Genomic DNA, 18,821 nt, shown 5'->3' with positions numbered 1-18,821 from the left:
GGTTAAAGTTAAAGTTGATTACTTATTGTAAATTCTGGGTAAATTCATTTGAAATGATTCTTGCCTAAATGAATGCAGGCTAATTAACTAATTCAAAGAATATTTACGCTTTGCCACCAAATAAATACCATATTTAACTATACAAATATTGGTTTAACTTATATTTTCAAAAAATGTCACTTAGACCCTTATGATTCTAACCCCTTCAGTTGTTTTCTTTTTAATTTTCGTGTATGATAAAAAATAACATATTTTGTATTTGTTATTTGTATGTAGTATGCATTTGAATCGCTCTTCTATTGCCATTTAAAATATTTTAACAACCTTGTCATTGTTGAATCTATTATCGCTTCACCACTGTATTTCAAAGAAAAATATCTGATTTATAAACCTACCTTTACGCCCATCAATTCAATCACTTGATATCCCTTTAGATACACAGTGGATACAACTTTTTATAGCGTATACGGAGTTCAGAGAATCGCCGAAGGTAATTGGTGAAATTCTGCCTATGCCAGTAAGGGCCGATTACTCAATGTCTGGTTAACACTAATCTCCGGTTAAACATAGTTATCGACGTTATCGACTCCCTGTTGTATGCATGGAGTCGAAGACGTCGATAACGATGTTTAACCGCAGATTAGTGTTAACCGGACATTGAGTAACCGGCCCTAAGAAACGCATTTTTTAAGGTATTTGGCAAACAGTTGGACCTATCCAAGAAACAGAATGCGGGCAAAATGGATATTGTCCCAATTTGGCAAGCCTACTCACAGTGCTGACAAAGTGACATACTACCACAAACCAGAGATATTTTCTGTTTCATGAGAAAAGAAACCTACCAAAATTTTAAGCGTCCTACCAACGAGAAAAAAAGCCTACCAATTTTGGTAGGAAAAGCCCAAAACGGCAACCCTGTTTCTGAGGTTGTCTGCTTATAAAATAAATGTGGTCGTATGGAAAAAAACAACTTATACCATTAAGGAACAGAATAAACAGCAAGGGACCTAAAATGTCGCCCTGAGGAAAGCAAGCTGTAGCTGTGAACGGCACAGACGAAACAAAGGCGATTTACTCGGTTTTTCTAAACCGGTTTCCACCGTTGATAACGATTGACTCCGTAAACCAAGAAACTTCGGAACAAAAATCCGAGCAAAATCGTTACGGTAACCCTATACTTGCATTAAACTCATACCTAGTAATAATAATAATAATAATAATAGATTGGCGCTTACACATACATATGTTAGTGTTTGGCTGAGCTTCTCCTCCGATTTATAGGGTACGCCTTGATGCTGTCACACAAAGAGGAGGGACTTATCGTTTTCCGCAGACATTTTTCTAAGTTTTTAGAGCACGAACAAAAAAAAATCCGACTATATTAATTCTTTAACCATAAATTCGCATCAAAAACTGCTTTTATTACGTTAGCATCAATATTAATATTTAGGCGCTTATACTTTTGCTAAGTGGTTTGCCGAGCTTATCCTCCAATTTATTGAGTATGTCTTGATGAGGGATTCCAGTTTTACGCCGGCGAATGGCAAATGGATGTTTTGAGATACACTGAGGTATGCCATTTCTTGCAAGTTTTTGCTAATTTTTGTTCTCATCCTTTTTTTTATATTGTTCTAATTGAGAGATAATCGTTTATTACTCTCCTGCAAGTTGCCCCGGGATATTTTTAACGGGAGATTATTCGAGAAGACGAAATATTGAGTCCACCGAGTCCATCAGACTCGTTATTCCGCATTACCTTCGTTTGTTAATACTGTCTGTCTATGCTTTAGGAATACGAAAAAATTGCGATATTATCGGCGATAATTTTCACGTAAATGTAGGGCATTAGGGACGTCTGCAATAGAAAAGCTTGCAGGGCATATGAAGCCTTGAGCGCCCGAGTGAGGTAATAGATCGAGGCGCGTATATCATCACGTAGGTGCAATGAACTTTTTAATAAAAGGCCGCATTTGTTTTTTATAGATCCTTCTTTCTCCCATTACTATTTTATTTTTTATTTATTTTTTGCAGATACATAGGCTCCTCTAGCCCTCATGGCCTCATATGCACATAAAAACGTTGCATGTATTTCTTTAATTGAAATGCTCTTATTCATATATATGTAGGTTGCAATAAATAATTTTTATTTAACTTTAGAATTCTGAGGCTTCTCGAATAAGACCTAAACACATCTTAAACTTGAACACAGACGAGAAACTCGAATTTTTGGCGTCTTTCGACCGCGTTTTCTCCGACATTGATGGTATGTATGGTTGTTTAAAGCTATAAATTCTATATTATAATCCCTTAACACCCATCTGCACCGGTTTTCTCTATAGGCGTGGCTTGGAACTTAACCAGCAGTATACCGCGTGCTGTGGAAGGATATCAAGCGCTTTTAGAGGCTGGTAAAACTCTTAACTTCATAAGCAACAATAGCGTACGGTCACCCAGTGAATATGAGCGAAAATTCAAAGATATAGGCTTGGAAGTTGATTTGGTTAGTCAAACAACAGCATTAGTTGCGGACTTATCACTTACTTGATAGAACTTTTTGTTTCATGTATAGGACGCGCTGGTGCACCCAGCTAAGAGTATTCTTCAATATCTTAAACATATAAATTTCAAGGGTCTCATCTATGTAATCGCCACGGAGCGGGTGAAGGATATGTTACGAGAGGCTGGCTATGATATTATTGATGGCGTTCGTATATGCATATGACCTTTTTTTTTTGATAACACTGTAGAGACGCTTAAATGACAAAAAAAAAAAAATAAAACGCCGAGGCACTTAAACTTAATTTTGGGTCATAAATTACGGACTTGTATACTGTTTTTCTTTATCATTGTCATTTATCAACGCGAATAAAAAATTCTAACTTTAATAGGGAAAGTATTAAAAAATAACAAATTGTTTGCAATTTTTTTCATTTGAATTAAAACCTGTGCCTTTGCAAAAAATCAAGCTACTAACGGCGCAAATCGATGTATAAATAAAAGTTTTCAAAATTGTTCCGCATTTGTATTTGATCATTTACAACTTTTTTATTTATCCATCGGTTTTCTTCGTTCGTAGATTGATTTTTTTGTGTAAGCACAGGCTTTAGTACAAATGAAAACGGACAAAAGCTCTCTTATATTTTCAATTGTTTCCCTGTAAAAGCATCCATTTTTTTCGTTCACGATGTAAATTAAAATGAAAATATCTTTGGAAAATTACCTGATCTAGAAAAACGGTATAAAGGTTCAAAATCTAACACCCAAATTTAAGTTTACGTGTTTCAGCGTTTTTTTGTGTCGCTGCCAAACTTGAGACTTTCCCTGCCAACAAATTAGAAAACTAATAATTTTCCACTTTATTAATTTTCTTCAGCCAACGAAGATTATTAAAGAATCCTTCTCCGATTTGGCTCGCAATGTTTTCGGTGATGAACCGGTGCGCGCTGTCATCATTGATGTGGACTTTAACTTGTCTTCACCGAAACTCATCCGTGCACACGTCTTCTTGCGTCATCCCGATTGTATATTAATAGAGGGTGCCACTGATAAGCTCTTACCGGTGGGAAACGACTTGGATATTATTGGACCTGGACCATTTGCCCAAGTTCTTGCAGGATCGAGTAAAAAACACTTAATTACGCTGGGTAAACCAGGCAAGGAATTGGGTGAGATGCTTGTGAAAAATTTTGAAATTGAGGAAACGAAACGCGTGCTGATGATTGGCGATATGTTGGAGCAAGATATTGGTTTTGGTAGGCAATGTGGTTTTCAGACACTGGCCGTGCTGAGCGGTGGTTGTAAGCTGCAAGATTTGGAAAGAGAAACTATTCGCGATAACATACCCGATTATTATGCGGATAGTATTGCGGATTTTATTGAATTCATGAATGATTTGAATAAGTCCAATGTGTGATGATTTTTTAATGAGTACAAAAACAAATAATTAAGTTTTACGTTAAGTATTTTATTAAATATGTTTTTTATTTCACCATTAACTTACAAATACTAAATGGTATTATGGATCATTTTTGATGAAAATATGGCAATAAAACACATTTTAGGGCCGACTTCTCAACATTTTCATGACGTCACATTTAAAAACTTATTTTTGAAAAGCAGTAAGTGATATAAAGGGTTTATTAAGACATTAGGAAACCGATCCATAAAAAATAACAAATGATCTAATTAAAATTTGTTATGGAAGAAAACCATTCAAGTCAGCCAAACCATCGACCACATAATCCGGCATTTCAATATCTAGTAGCTTTGACTCCAAGTCTTTCCGTTTTGTGCTGCCACTGAGTACCAGCAAAGTTTGAAATCCACACATTTTACCGAATCTCACGTCTGTCACAAGACTGTCACCGATAAAGAGGCCACGGCGAGGATTTTGTAGGTGCTCTTTTCGCATCAAAGCGTCGCGCAGAGCCACACCGGGTTTGCCCAAGATCAATGGCTGGCGTTTTGACGTATTTTCAACTACAGATATGTAAGGGCCTGGTCCTGAAAAAAAAATGGTAAAAGGCTCGAATAAGTTTTTTACATAGCTTTTTATTGTTCAAACGGTAAATTAGATGGTTATATAAAATATAAAATAAAATGTATACAAACTTTTTAAATGAACAAGTCGAATATATGTTTGTGCGTTAAAAAATTTCACACGTCTCAACATTCAAATTAAAAATAATTGCCAAATTCGGACTGCCTATTTCTATTTAAAAATAAATAAAAATTGGCCTCCTTGTAATCGGTCATCGATTTCATTGAAACGATCATCAACCTATTTTTCTAAAGATTTATGAACAAACAACTGATTGCTATACCCTTAGTAAAAATAAGGGACCCTAATCATTACACTGTAGGGACGCTAAAATGACACTAATTTTGAATCGTAGATTACGGATTTAAATATCGTTTTTCTAGATCAGGTAATTTTTCCAAGATATTGCATTGCGAATAGAAAGAAGTAAAATTTTAATATGGAACATGTTCCCCATACGCCATCTACGGTTAGATACGAGTACTGCTATGTATGATATGGCGTATGAGTAACATTATTTCCTGCTTCTACTTCATACTAAAAATTATTACGTATTTTCATTTGACCATTCAAAAGTGGTGTATTTATTCACCGATTTTCATCTTTGGTAGCTTAACTTTTTGGCAAACAGAATCGGCTTTAGCACAAATAAAAAAAATTACAAAACCGATGTTAGTTTTTTAATTATATCCTTGTTAAAGCTTGAAGTTCTTTTCATAAGAATTAAAATGATGAATGCAAAAAAAAAATAAAGGTATCATTATATCCCCGCCCTTATGCCAGAAGCATGAATGTGCAAATTTATCAGTTTTGAGTTATTGGATTGACTTGATTAACCTTTGGATGTTCTATGTTATACCACCTGCGTAATCGATGTGCAAAGTCAAAAGCGTTAACCACTGAGCAATGTACACCCGTAAACTCTTGTTGCTAATTCATTTTCCTTATTCTACCAACTACTATCAAGTGCAGCTGATTTGTCGCTATTTATTTTGTTTTGAAAAATTACAAAAATTAAATTGAGCGAAAACAAAAAGTAAACCCAAATAAAAGTAAAAGAATCAACATTGAACTGCGTCAAAATGAAAATAAGGGAGCAGGAATTTCGATGTGAAGCAAAATTCTCTAGGAAGACAATACCTGTAATCATTGTACCATGCGGCGACAACATATGCATATAAATTGATAGCCGTTTTCGTTGTTCGGACTGAACGCAAAAACCACTGAATAGAGTTCCGTCAAATTGTCGGATTATATGCCACTAGAAAACTCGCTAGGTGGCACAGGAGTAGATTTATTAAAAAAAGTCGTATTTATTAATCGATTTCGTTAAAATTTTAAAAGTGAGCTATTTACCTGTGAGATGATTTGTTTCTTTTTATAAAAATGGACCCGCTGGGTGGCGCTGGAGTCGAGGTATTTGGAAAATCCGTATTTTTTATACAATCTGGTTGAAATTCATAATACGTATTCATTTTATGATAAGCAATGGTTTTGCAGAAAATGGACCCATTGGATGGCGCTGCAGCCGAAATGTAGGAGCCCGTGTATTTGGTCTGCTTTGACCCTATGCTTAAGTTATACGAATTTAGTTTTCAGATGGATAAATGAAGGATGGGGTTAAGTATGCATAGAAAGAGCGCAATGTACGGGTAAACTTTTCATCCTGTGGGATAGCGAGGATTCTTGGCCCTCCTTTAACGGAAACGCACATCTGTACTCTTGAGTTTCCTTATAAGGACTTTTATTGGCTTTCGCATCGGACCAATGTCGTAGTTGCAATATCATAGAGAAAAATTACGCATGCTTGGCAAAGATCTCACAGGTGGAAATAACACCATCTGTTTAGGCCTCCACGCTAAATCAAATACTTAAAGTAAATTATCGGGTGTACCACCCTAATGTTAATTTAACAGATGCACACACATACACATTCGTATGTGAAACAAGACAAAAAGAAAAACTGCACTTTTCCTGTCAGTGCACCTTCGTTAAATTTCCCCTGAAAACGGAACTCTTCAAACCGTTTAGAGGGTTCGACTTCAGTTTCTAACTTTTTAAACTTTCTATTGGATTTCAATCACCAGCGATTACGGACGTTCCGCCACCACACCACTTCATAATCAAGGTAATATTGTAAGCCCCCTTGAATTTTAATATACCTATTAAATAAACCGTCAAACTTAATTGTATTTCAAACTAAAACCTGGTGCTTTTGTTTTCTTATTTTTCCAATAAAAAACACTGGTGCACTTATCGAGTCTATACCCATTAAGTCGCCAGGGTTTTTCATGGTCCTTCGAGCCGGATATTTGCGGCTTTTGTTATATCCACTAGACGACCAAGTCGTCTAGGGGGGCCGGTATGTTTAGGCGCGTCTGCTAACACCAGGCGCCTAAATACATGCTATGTACTGCTGCATGTGCAAAAATTTCCTTTATGCAATTTAGGAAATTTTTGCACATGCACTTCTCAACTGCCAAGTAATTGAACTTTCTTAAGTTTCAATAAGATGGCACTTCAAAGTATGCTCTGCCTAGTCGGATGCATCCTCCGGACACTGCTTCCGGAGCATTCTGCGGACTCTGCATGGCTTACAACCATGCGGAGGTGGTAATAGTTGATTACCATTGGCCACAGTGCCTACCCACTACTTTTTGGTCCAATAAATATTTTTTTTATATACATACATGCAAACATACTGGTCTCCCCTCTCACTGAGTTATTCACCATCGGTAAAACTCTTGACATATAAAGGGATTAGTATTCCATATGGTATCACAGCGTTAGAATTCTTGGCCTATGTGTAAGGAGAATACTGCGCTTTAGTGCATAAACTAAAAATTTTGACTTTACAGACTGTTTTTGATTTTAAATGCTCTTTCGCATTGGCCAACACAAAGGTTCTTATTTGGCGCCGCGAAGCAGGCGGGCATTGGCTAGTAATCTAATAAATATGTAAATACATATGTATATACATACCTATAACATCCTTTCCATCAACTGTTATGAGTGTATCTGCAGCACCGCCAATGAATAGACATTCAGGGTTATTTTTTAAATGCCAATGTGCTCGCATCATTTTTGGTGCTGTCAAATTGAAGTCGACATCAATAATCACGGCTTTTACGGGATCATTGCTGTGTATAGCTGCACGCAAATCGTCCACAGAGTGAACGTAAGTGACGCACTGAAAACAAGGTTTATGAGCAAATATTTATTAACATACGTAGTATGCAAATATTTTGTGCTCCTGTATCGAAGCCACTCACCTCCTCCACCACCTTGAAGCCGGCCTCACGCAGTAGTGACTTAAATGCATTTGATGCAAGACAAAAAATAAGACCATCAAACTGTATTGATTTCAAATGATCGCATATTGTCTGCGCTGGATGCACAATATCACACTGTTTGTGTTTGGGGAGAAATAAGATTGTATAAATAAATAGGTGCACTTTTTTAATTAATGTCGGCGCGAACGGTTGCAATTACCTTTTCCACCTCGATTCCGCAATTTGCGAATTTTCTTAGCTGCACTTCAATGGGTATGATGCTATTGTTTGTGACATAGATGACTTGCTTGCCCTGTCTTTTGAGATAATCGATTGCTTCCGGTGCACCGGGCAGCTCTTCACGCAGTGACTCCCAAATGACGCCTAATAGTATTGGGTGCAAATTTTTAGTGTGTACATACATAGGTATGAATTTTTAATTTGGGGTTTGGAGAAAAAATTTATTATGATTTGGTGACAAAGTATGCAGTGTTAGAATGAAAAGCTTACCATCACAATCGCAAAATATTACATCGAATGAATCGAAAAAGTCTCGTTTCTCCTTGGGTGTGAGTTCGGTGAGGTATTTGAATGGCTTTGAAAGTTGTAAATCATTCATTCGTGATGCTAATTCGGGAGTAGATTTCTAAAAAGACATGTTAAAAATATTTAAATGAACTTATTTTTGTGATTTAAGCAAATTATTTTTAAAATAACAATGTTAAGTGTACGCCAGCTATTTCGCTTGTTGTCCTTTGACTTTGTAATAAAGTCTTCTTAGAGACTGCTGTGTCTGTGTGTCACATGTGCGCCTGTGATTTTTTTCATTGCCAGTCTGTGAATTTCTGGACGTTTCTTCTTACGGTCGGCGAAAAATATTATATGTACATATGTATATACGAACCCAGATATGGCCGCGCAGTTACTCGCGACCTGCGACCGTAAAGAGAATTAGGCCTCTGATTACGACCAGGAATGTCCGAACACTTAATGAAGAAGGTGTCTCTGCCCGACTGACCTACACGGAAAGACCGACATTTTTCGTTTGTGTACAAACACAGTCAGATGGATTCGCTTTCATAAATAAATTGCGGTACAGTTTTGTATTTATCATTGGACAGAGACTGCATCGCCAAGTAGTGACGTTCACCCCGTGGGAGAGAGTCTTATTCAACGTGTCGCTCTCTTACCGCTGACGCCTAGGGTGGATACGCACAAGCACAGGCACCTCCCCATGTTAAAGCTGCGTCTAGTCGGATGAGCAAGGGAGAGATCTTAAGTTCTACCGTAGGAAATTTAGCCTCTATGACGAAACGTCCGATAAGGTGCTTAGGCTGATCGATTTCACTGGATTCTAAAATTTACCACTTTACATGGCTATCTCCAGATCGAAAAACAAGAAATCAACTAGAGTTTTAGACGTAAAGAGCTGAAGAAGGAAGGAAGATGCTAATAAGTGGTTGCGAAGAGTTTAAAATCCTGATCAACATGAAAAACGCACGAAAACTTTATTAGAAGGTTAGGCGAAATACGGAAGGATTCAAGACTGGTATATATTTCTGTAAGAACCAACACAGCGAATTGTGAGCGATGTTTACACTTAAATTGTGAAATTATGGTCTATATATGTAGCAACTAGAGCTCTCGATTTTGTTCGCACATTTTCAAACAGCCCGGGTATATGAGCAGCGAGTACTCGCACACTTGTTCAATGCTCATTACTCGAAAATATTCGAGCATGAGCTCGAGCAATTTGAGTTTTTTCGAGTACTTTGAGCAATGTTTTTTTTTATTATATTGACATTTTTGGTAGCAACTTTTTAAATTTTTCAAATTATTGATATATAATGCAAAGATTGTTACATTGGTATTTAATAATATAATTTATTTAACATAAATTAGAAAGCAGCTGCTGACAAATACAATTTACAAATTTTCTTTTGTTTATGAAATTGTTCAAAAACTCGAAAATTTTGAACAAACATTTGACCAGTTGAGCAATGAACGAGTTTCGAGCGAGTATCGAGCTACTCGCATTGCTCGATACCCGGGTATCTAGAGCTCTAGTGGCAACTACTGTGGATTAGAACATAACTTACAAGGTCATATTGGGTGAAAGGCTAAAGCTTATCGCCAATGAACTGAGTATGATTTATCTGAGTAGGCCCTCTTCACTAAGAAAAAAAAAACTACGAATACATCTTTTTTGGCCCTATCTTTGAAAAGTACTAATGTAATTCGATCGTTACCAATTTTTATTCAAAAGAATATCAAACTTACAATTGAGTTCCACCTAGCTTTAACTGCAGTTTATTGGAAAATAATACTACAACTCGAAAGGGGTAATTCCACCAAGTAAACAAAAGGAAAAAACAAAAAATTAAGAAATAAACCTTGCCGACCACCCCATGTTAAAATTCTTGGCAGTTACCAGAGCTCGTAACTGCAGATAAGCCTCTGATGGAAATAGGGTATTCAAGTTATTTACTGCGAGATAAATTGGCCTGAATGATACCAGTAAATAATTCTTAACCCTTTCCGGCCAAATCCGTCCCTGATGAATATAAAAATGTTTCCTCTTAATTAAAAGGTTCATAGAGCCTTATAACACCAAAAGTAAAGAAAATATGTTCAAAAGTTGTTTTGGGTAGCCATTAGGGCTACCTCAAATTTGTGCAACATATTGTACAAAAGTCCGCAAAAGTTTCTTTAGTTAAGATTTGCATAAAACAATTTTAAATTTTCTCCATCAGAAGAGAATTATATAAAGAAATTTTGAAAAATTTCAGATACAATTACAATATAAAATACAAATGACACGTTTTAATAAACCTTCCCGGTTTTTCTGCCCTCAGTAGATCAAGAAATCAAAAATCTACCCTCAACAACCGCGCACAATATTTTGAAAACCCACGGCGAAAACCACCCTAATTGCCAGTTCAACTGCAACCTTTGCGGACGTTTGTACAATATGTATATTGTACAAGACACTTAGAACCTTTCAGTGTAAATGTACAATGTATTGTTCATTTTTTTGACCACTCGGGAAAAATATTTTAAATCATGATAGTTTAATTTTAGGATTTTTATATGATGAAATGCTTTTTATATTTCCATACTATGCGCTTTAGTTTGCGATTTTACTTGACTTTCGCGTATTTTTTGTACAGTAAATTACCACAACTTGTGTGTCACTGGAATTTTATAAAATTAAATTAAATTAAATTTTAAAAACATTTTTGAAACATTTTCGATTTTGAAATTTACGTAAACTATTTGGGACATTCCAAAACTTCATATGGTTTAATTTATTTTCAAAAATGTTAATAGGATTTTTAGTAGCACGCTACCAATGTTACAAAAAATTAAATGTACAATATATTGTACAAATGCAGGGAAAGGGTTAATCAACCAATGTGCATAACGGGTTCGTGAGTTATGTTTTAGCTTAATATTCAAGCCCAAGCAAAGTGATACATTTTGTGTGAATATGAACCATTGAATCTGTTCAAACAAATGAATCTTCCACTACAATCGCGCCTTCTATTCTGCCAGCCTAATCCTGATATCATTTGTTGGCTTTGTGAGTGTACCAGTGAACGATTCTACCTTATGAAAATTAATGCTCAAATTTCGGTAAAAGAAATAATACCACTATCACGTACAATTTGTTATAAATTTTCTCAGTATTCGACTATTTATTCGTCTAATAAAATTTAATGACAGTATGGCTTTTTATCTGAAGTAGGGAGCAAACCGACAAAATTTATCACTTTTTGAAACATCTTCCATTATAAACCTCTATATACATCATGGAACAATAATTACAGGCATTGTCTTCCTCACTGCACTTTCATTTCTTTTAAAGTCATTTATATTTAAAGTACTCCCGAATAAACACAAAGGATACTCTTGTAGTAAAATCTTTTTAAACATCGTTCGAAACATTACACTGTCTCACACGAAATATAGGCAAATTGTGTAGCGTATAGCGCTTACCTCGTTATTCATTTTATGCTCCATTGCCACTCGACGATTTCCGTACTCTAAGATCGCGACCTATGTATTGAAATGCAAAGGAATTGTGCTGCGGCACCACTGACTTGTGGGTTAAATAGCGTTAAGTTATTCAGTCGGCTTAACTCAGCCGCGACCTGATGGTAACTGATCCATCCTACAGTGAAATCTGATAAATAACAATAATGCACTGGACTGCTATACAACGCGATGAATACGAATACTGGAATACCATATACATATGTATGTACATACATACTTAAGTAAAAATGTGCAAACAAACGTACAGACATATGTACATGTAAACTTGGGTGTCAGTACATATCATGTCACCATTGGCGACAACATTCCCGTGTTACGTTGCTTTTAAGACATTTGCCACATCAAAACGTATCTGTAAGATGCATACAATTCAATTTACGTATGGAGCGCGCCAATTGTTCCTATCAGAGCTTGTTAACCGAAGTGGCGAAGTGTGCTCTTTGGCGCAGAGCTGTACGCGCAGGGAAATTGCATACTAGCAAATTACTAAGAGGGCTCCTAAATAAATCAGGGAATAATAAAGATTTTGTATATAGGAAATTCTCATAAGGCTCGCCATCCTTCAGACGTGACTTAACTTATAATTCCCATTTTGTTATCTCAAAAATACCTTTAGAACAACACGTACGTAATTCCAAGTTAATACTACGAATAAATTATTCGTGAATAAATTACTTGCAAATAATTTATTCGTTATTTTACTCGTTATTTCAAATAATGAATAAAAACTCATTTTTAACACATTGAGCCACCTTTTACTTTTATTTCTATTGTCAAGGATTGTGAGTTAGCTGAATTTTGTTTACTATTTTATCAAGAATACTAGCCCATTCCCTCTGGTTTCGCGGCCCCTGATAAGATTTTTTGCGTTGGCCAATGCAAGAATAGCGTTGAAAACCAAATATGGGTAAAGTAAAAATTCTCACACATATTTCTGCCAAAAAAAAATAGCGCTCTGATGCTATATGCAAGAAGAAATTCCTTTCAATGTCATGAGCTTTACCGATGGCCTTATTTCCAATTATCAGATCTTTTCTAAGCGTGCGTAATCTTCTTCTATGATCTTGCAACTACAACATTGGTCCGATGCGTCAACCTCTAGTCTTATGTCATGTAGGCCAACAAAAGTCCTTATAAGGAAGCTGAAGAGCACAGATGTGCGTTTTCTATTATAGGAGAGCCAAAAATCCTCGATGTAAAATTTGGCCATTGATATACCAACAGTGGTCTTTCTTGGAAGGATGTGGTCGAAACTTTCCTTGCTGATTCGCCACTTTTAAAATATCCAAGAGCTGGTTTCCTTGAGTCTTACTGCTGCAGCAATGGCCGCCCGAGCAATTTCATCAAGCGGAGATAGATGCAAGGTCGCATTTAGGGTGTATGACGACGTGAGACATCGTAAATTCGTATAATATAAACATAAAAAACAAAGTAGTCCAGACATATGGGGTTTCTAATGATTTCGACTGCAGCACCATTATGAATTGCAACCTGATTGTACAATAAGTAGGGATTTTCTAAATAACTTAACTGTAGCGCCACCTAGCGGGTCCATTTTTCGCATAAGTATTTTTCATCATGCAGGAAGAACACATTTTGAATTTGAACGAAATCAGTTCATAAATGCGGCTTTTATAAATAACTCGGCTCCATCGCTACAAAGGAGTTTTCTAGTAGCCTTTAATAGGACTTTATGCGCATGGAATAACCTCCGAAAATTTTATTTAAATCTATCCAGGGGTTTGAGTTAAATCGCAACAACGAAAACGGTTATCATTTTATACATAAATATATGTACATATCTATATACATAAATTACTTGTTTTATTATTATTTTATTCGTTATTCGAATAATTAATGAAGATAATAATTATTCGAATAACGAATAAAATAATTTATCCGTCATTCGAATAATTTTTTTTTTGAATAAACAAAATTATTTATTATTTACGAATAACAAGAAAAACTATTTATTTATTTGTTATTCGTCATTCGAATAAATTTTGCCTCTCTGTTTATACCTGCCAATCCTATAGGTAGGCCAGGAAAGAAATAGACAACCCAACGTTTTCACATTCTATAGGCTTATTACTTTCGATTGCTATATAATTTGTTCATTAAACAAATGAGTACAAAATTGTAAAAATAATAATATTTTTCAAATATTTATTTAAAAATATCCTGGCCAGGATTTTTTCAGCCAACCCACTCACGAAATATTTTTTAAAATGTTAAATTTCATACAAAATAAATTTCGTCCATTAAATAGATGGATGAACGCCAGTTTGGAAATACCCATATTCCGATTACTTTGTTGCTGTTTCTTTTCTTCTCAATAAAATATAAAAAGGTGCATATTTCATACATCATTTTAAGGAAGATTTTCTGAATTAGCGGAAGTTGCGGTTTTATCGGGAGTGTCGGGAAGGGATTTTGGTCCCATCCCGCTGCAAAATTTGTACAGACTTTCCCTATACCGCCCATCGCGGCCAATTTGAAATCAGTACCGTGGGTCCCGTGGATCCCGATATTACGCGCCCAGCTCTATTCTTTAAGGGAGTTATTACAGTTGACAAAGGATATGTAAAAAAATACGAAATGGAAAGTTCCGCAACTGGTTAAATAAATATATATTATGCTGGCATTTCAGGGTACCATTTTAAATATATATAAGGAAAATTTGAAAGTTAGGGGGGGCTCGAGCACCCCCCTGCCCCTACCTGGCTACGCCCATGTATCGAGTGGAAGATCGACCTATCTCGGCAGCCAGTTCGAAAACGCCCTATCTCAGAAAATTTTTCAATAACGCTCTACTTCAGAATTTGATTTAAGAACGCCCTATCTTAGAATTCGGTTCAGAAACGCCCTATCTCAACTGCCGATGGAAAAATGCCCTATCTCAGCACATTTTCAATGTATTTGCGTTTGAGATAGGTCGCTTTTGAACCGAATTCTGAGATAGGGCGTTTTCAACCAAATTCTGAGATAGGGCGTTTTTCAATAAAATTCTGAAATAGGGCGTTCTTCAATCAAATTCTAAAGTAGGGCGCTCTTGAAAAGTTTTCGGAGATAGGGCGTCTTCGAACTGACTGCCCTATTGCAGTTCACCATGTTCCTGATATCTGCTTCCGCATAGGGCTACTTTTGGCTGGGCCCGGTGGTACCGTGGCTTTGCTTTGTGCAGAGTTTGTGACTCCTTTCGGCCTTTGTTTGGGAGCGCCGGACTACGGTACTGAAGTTGAAGTTTTAAGGTTTGGTGTTGTTGATTTGTCCATAATTTATTCCACGAGACGCGGAGAAAGGGAACGTTCGCCCGGGCAGAGATCCGCTGTACTCGGGTAAGGCTAGATGGCTCCGAAGGTCGCCCGGTATCCGGAGCACTCCGTTCGCGACTGGGCTTGGTGAGGCTGATCCTCGGAGCGTTGATCCGGCCCTGCAGAGGGAAGGGAGTTGAGAACTGGCAAGGAGTTTGGTCAGAAAGGGAATAATAGGCGTAGGGATAAAGGAGGGGTCCCCGCTCGAATTAGCCGCCAGGGCGTTACCAGGTGTCACCACGGGGAGGCCCCTTATACTAGGGGGGTGCTAATCGCAATGCAATTGAACACCTACGGGTCGACGCTTTGGGATGTCGCGTGTGTGCAAGTCGATCACCACCATCAAAGACACCCAAACGGTGCAACAACTACTCACTTGCAAGTTTTTACTAGTTTTGTGTTCAATAACTTTTTCTGCTAGTTTTCTCTTCTTCTCAATTTCACGTTCTATTTTGCTCAATTTCTTTATTAAAAAAGCATGAATAAATTATTGCATTTTTGAGATTGCAATTAAAATGTTTGATTGAATCAGTGATTTGATTGCAATCGCAATCATTGCAATCAAATGTGCTTACAATTAAATTGATTGTAGTTTTTACAATCAGAAAATTCAATAAATTTTGATTGTAATCCTATTAGTAGCACAATCATTGATTGCTAAAAAAATTTATTGCAAATTTTTACAGCTCTGGCTTAGAATAATCTAGATATGTGTGTGTGTAGATGTGTGCATAATAAAATATGTTCGGATTTTTTCAACCGCCCCCTTTAGCTCAGCGCGCTCTATTCATCTATGTATTGGCCTAAGTACCTACTAAAACCATTTATTCACTTTATACACGGAATAGGAAATTTCTAAATAAAAACAATTTGCAAAGTTTTATAAACAAAATCAAGAACTGACTAGGAAGTGCTCTTGAAAAGTTGAAATGTTAACGTTGCTACGAACATACATATGTATGTATGTACATGATATATTGCTTATATATATATACTTATAGGACGGGAGGGCCTCCAATACAAATCTCTTGGTAACGTATAGCGAAAGGTTGAGTTGATTCAGAGTACACATAGGAAGATAGTCCATTGGGGTTTCAAAAATGCGAATCCGAATTAAAAATCTTATTAAACACAACTGTATGTAAAATTTAGATTATATTGTGTAATTGATAACATTTATTATTAGGAACAAATTTGTATTTGTTGCTATTTTACTCATTTCCCCTTTGCTCTATAACTATAACTGGGCCGGTTTATTTTCAAATCAAAAATTTTGTACGCCAAAGTATCATAGACATTTTATTTTATTATATTATCATAAGTTTTGAGCCATATATTTTTGAGTAAAATACACCGAAGTAATTTTAAAATTTCAAAATTACATTTCTCGACTGAAAAATAAGATATTTGAGCTAACGCGACGCCACACAGTGTGCTTTTTTAACACTTCATGCCAATTAATCGTAGCGCTTTAGACAGAAGTAATATTTTTATATTAAAAAAATGGCTTTAAAAGCTAATGTGATTGCCTTTCAAGAAAAAATATTGCCATTGAGCCACAATCACTCTCTGACCTTTAAAAAATTGGCCAAAAATAGCGTTCGTCGAAAAAAAAAATGTTTAATCCAACAGATATATTAACAAAAAAAAACTTTGTATTTTTTATTATACTAATATTATAGATTTTGAGACGAGAAACACGATTCCCTCAATTTGAAAAATGCATTATATATTTTATTTTTCATCAGCTGTGCATCCTTCACACAATTTAATATCCCTCGAACAACAAGTCAGTTTTAGTGCTATTCAAGACCTTTAATATAAGCCAAGGTAGAAGTCTCTAGGCCCTTTGGGAGCTAAATTATTACGATTCTGAAGTTAAACCTCGAAATTTCACTCGAAATTTTACGCATTTTTTCTAATTTCGGAGTAAAAACTAGTACAGCTATTTGGTAGTTTGGTTTAAAATTGTTATAACTTGGCTCTCAGAGGGCCTAGACCTTAGCTCAAATTAAAGGTCTTGTGTTGCACTCTTGTTCGAGGGATATAAAATTGAGTGAAGGATGCACAGCTGCTTGCAAATAGAAATAAATGCAATAAATAAGGCATTTTTTAAATTAAGGTGTTAACATTTTTTTTCAATTTGAACAGTGGAATCGTGTTTCTCGTCTCAAAATCTATAATATTAGTACAATAAAAATACATAAATTTTTTGTTTTACATGTTTAGTTTTTCGAAGAACACCACTTTTGACCTATTTTTTTAAGGTGTAATTGTGGCTGAATGGGCACAATTGAAAGGGATTTACTTTAGCTTTCAAAACGATTCATTTGAAATTTCCCCTATTTCAGTTAACAACTTTCCGAAATTTTTTCCATCGCAAAATTTTTTCGCTACCTGAACTTGTTGTGATTAGCCTAAATAGCCTTACGCCGTTTATATTAAATATAACGCCGCTTTGTTAGGTGGCAGCTGCAAACGAATTTATTCAATTTTATATTACTGATGTGATAAAATATATGTTTATTAAGATCTTTGCTTTATAATTATACATTGTTTAATTCATTACAACATTGACGGATTTTTTTAACAAAGCTCACCGTTGAATTGGAAACACTATCGCTGCAACTATCTCAATTGATTGCAACTTCATTTGTTTACATTTATCAGCTGTTCATTTGACAGCATATTCATCAAGTAATTGTTGGATTCAACAGTTGCCAGCAATATCGTAGCAGTTGAGCTAAACAGCTGAGTTTATGAGCGCGCCTAATAAATAGTTGCGATCCCTTGCGAGTCCGATTTCAATAGTCAGATTTTACAGTAAATCGATCCCGTACTCGGTTATCTGACTATTGAGAGGACAAAAAAGAGAGTTAGTAAGGTCCTCTCTCTGTCAGAAGTTACCGGCAGCGTTGCGGTATTAAATTCATTTAATTACCCCGAAAAAACTCAAATTACTCACAAATCCCCACAAACAGTTTCAAATTCGCCTCAAATTCCCCAGGAACGAAAAAAAAAATGTTTAAGTTGTATTATTCTTTAAAATATATAATATATTTTAGTTAAATATTGCAAATCTCTGCATTTTTTGTTTATTAAGTGTTAAATAAAATATTAAATACACATTATAAAACAAAAAATTGCTTATTAGGGAATATAAAAAATTATTAGATGAAGTCAGTTCTTTGGACCGTGATTGTAAAAAATTTATTTCGTCATTAAAATTAATCTGTAGTTCAGTTGTCATTGCACTTATTAAGATACAAAATTTAAGAAGCATATTTTTGTATTCATGAGAATATTTGAATTTGTTTACTACATGGATGGTACTTGGAAGCTTTTAATACAACAAGACGCACGTATTTTGTTGTCGATTTTTTCTCTAAAATGTCAAAAAAAACGTAAACAAAATCTAATATTTCAGAGTAAAATGTAAACAAAATTGACAAATCATGGACCACTTCGAATGAAAACAAGTAAGAGCAGTGCTGTCTTCGGCTATACCGAAGGCTTCATACCTTTCATGAACATCTGAAAACTTTACTTTAACAGATTACTGCATTTGAATAAATTTATTCATTCTGAACGTTTGGAATAAACTTTTTTGTTTACTTATTCTTTAGAACGTTCCTG

The 18,821-nt window shown here is 35.6% G+C and overlaps 3 protein-coding genes across 5 annotated transcripts in view; 2 read left to right on the top strand and 1 right to left on the bottom strand.

The window, feature by feature from the left end:
* The window catches only part of LOC118734008 (AH receptor-interacting protein), a 60,944-nt gene extending 58,715 nt beyond the window's left edge, over window positions 1-2,229 (top strand). The window contains exon 4 of the mRNA XM_036463682.1: window positions 2,158-2,229. The gene's annotated coding sequence lies outside the window, so the exon portion shown is untranslated. The remainder of the gene's footprint in view (window positions 1-2,157) is intronic.
* The window catches only part of LOC118734007 (pyridoxal phosphate phosphatase), a 9,785-nt gene extending 5,766 nt beyond the window's left edge, over window positions 1-4,019 (top strand). The window contains exons 1-5 of one of the 2 annotated variants that reach the window (XM_036463678.1): window positions 1,444-1,571; window positions 2,158-2,263; window positions 2,340-2,500; window positions 2,570-2,704; window positions 3,374-4,019. In XM_036463678.1, coding sequence (XP_036319571.1) covers window positions 1,548-1,571; window positions 2,158-2,263; window positions 2,340-2,500; window positions 2,570-2,704; window positions 3,374-3,913 — 966 coding nt within the window. In that variant the 5' untranslated portion in view covers window positions 1,444-1,547 and the 3' untranslated portion in view covers window positions 3,914-4,019. Of the gene's footprint in view, window positions 1-1,443; window positions 1,572-2,157; window positions 2,264-2,339; window positions 2,501-2,569; window positions 2,705-3,373 lie in introns of those variants that run through there. The other variant, XM_036463679.1, reaches the window with a different exon arrangement.
* LOC118734004 (4-nitrophenylphosphatase) lies at window positions 3,944-12,006 on the bottom strand. 2 transcript variants are annotated; one of them, XM_036463675.1, is made up of 6 exons: window positions 11,812-12,006; window positions 8,323-8,458; window positions 8,033-8,196; window positions 7,813-7,947; window positions 7,523-7,730; window positions 3,944-4,503 (listed from the first exon to the last, which is right to left on the bottom strand). In XM_036463675.1, the coding sequence occupies exons 1-6, from the start codon at window positions 11,833-11,835 to the stop codon at window positions 4,196-4,198; spliced, it is 975 nt and encodes a 324-aa protein (XP_036319568.1). In that variant the 5' UTR covers window positions 11,836-12,006; the 3' UTR covers window positions 3,944-4,195. The 2 variants fall into 2 exon arrangements, with proteins under 2 accessions (XP_036319568.1, XP_036319567.1); XM_036463674.1 differs by lacking the exon at window positions 11,812-12,006 and adding an exon at window positions 11,641-11,792.
* Window positions 12,007-18,821: the final 6,815 nt, after the last annotated feature.

This window comes from Rhagoletis pomonella, unplaced genomic scaffold (genome assembly GCF_013731165.1).
Source record: "Rhagoletis pomonella isolate Grant_MI unplaced genomic scaffold, Rhpom_1.0 Rhpom_scaffold_00002, whole genome shotgun sequence".
Lineage (NCBI taxonomy): Eukaryota > Metazoa > Arthropoda > Insecta > Diptera > Tephritidae > Rhagoletis > Rhagoletis pomonella.
The sequence above is the reverse complement of the archived record's forward strand: the minus strand, read 5'-3'. Positions and strand labels throughout refer to the sequence as shown.

Coding starts and splice junctions, on each gene's coding strand:
- LOC118734004 (XM_036463674.1), bottom strand. CDS start 11,760: ATGTTTCGAACGATGTTTAAAAAGATTTTACTACAAGAGTATCCTTTG. Junction 7,731..7,812: donor GCTTCAAGGTGGTGGAGGAG/GTGAGTGGCTTC, acceptor CCTTGTTTTCAG/TGCGTCACTTACGTTCACTC. Junction 4,504..7,522: donor TGATGGAAAGGATGTTATAG/GTATGTATATAC, acceptor TTTTTTTTTCAG/GACCAGGCCCTTACATATCT.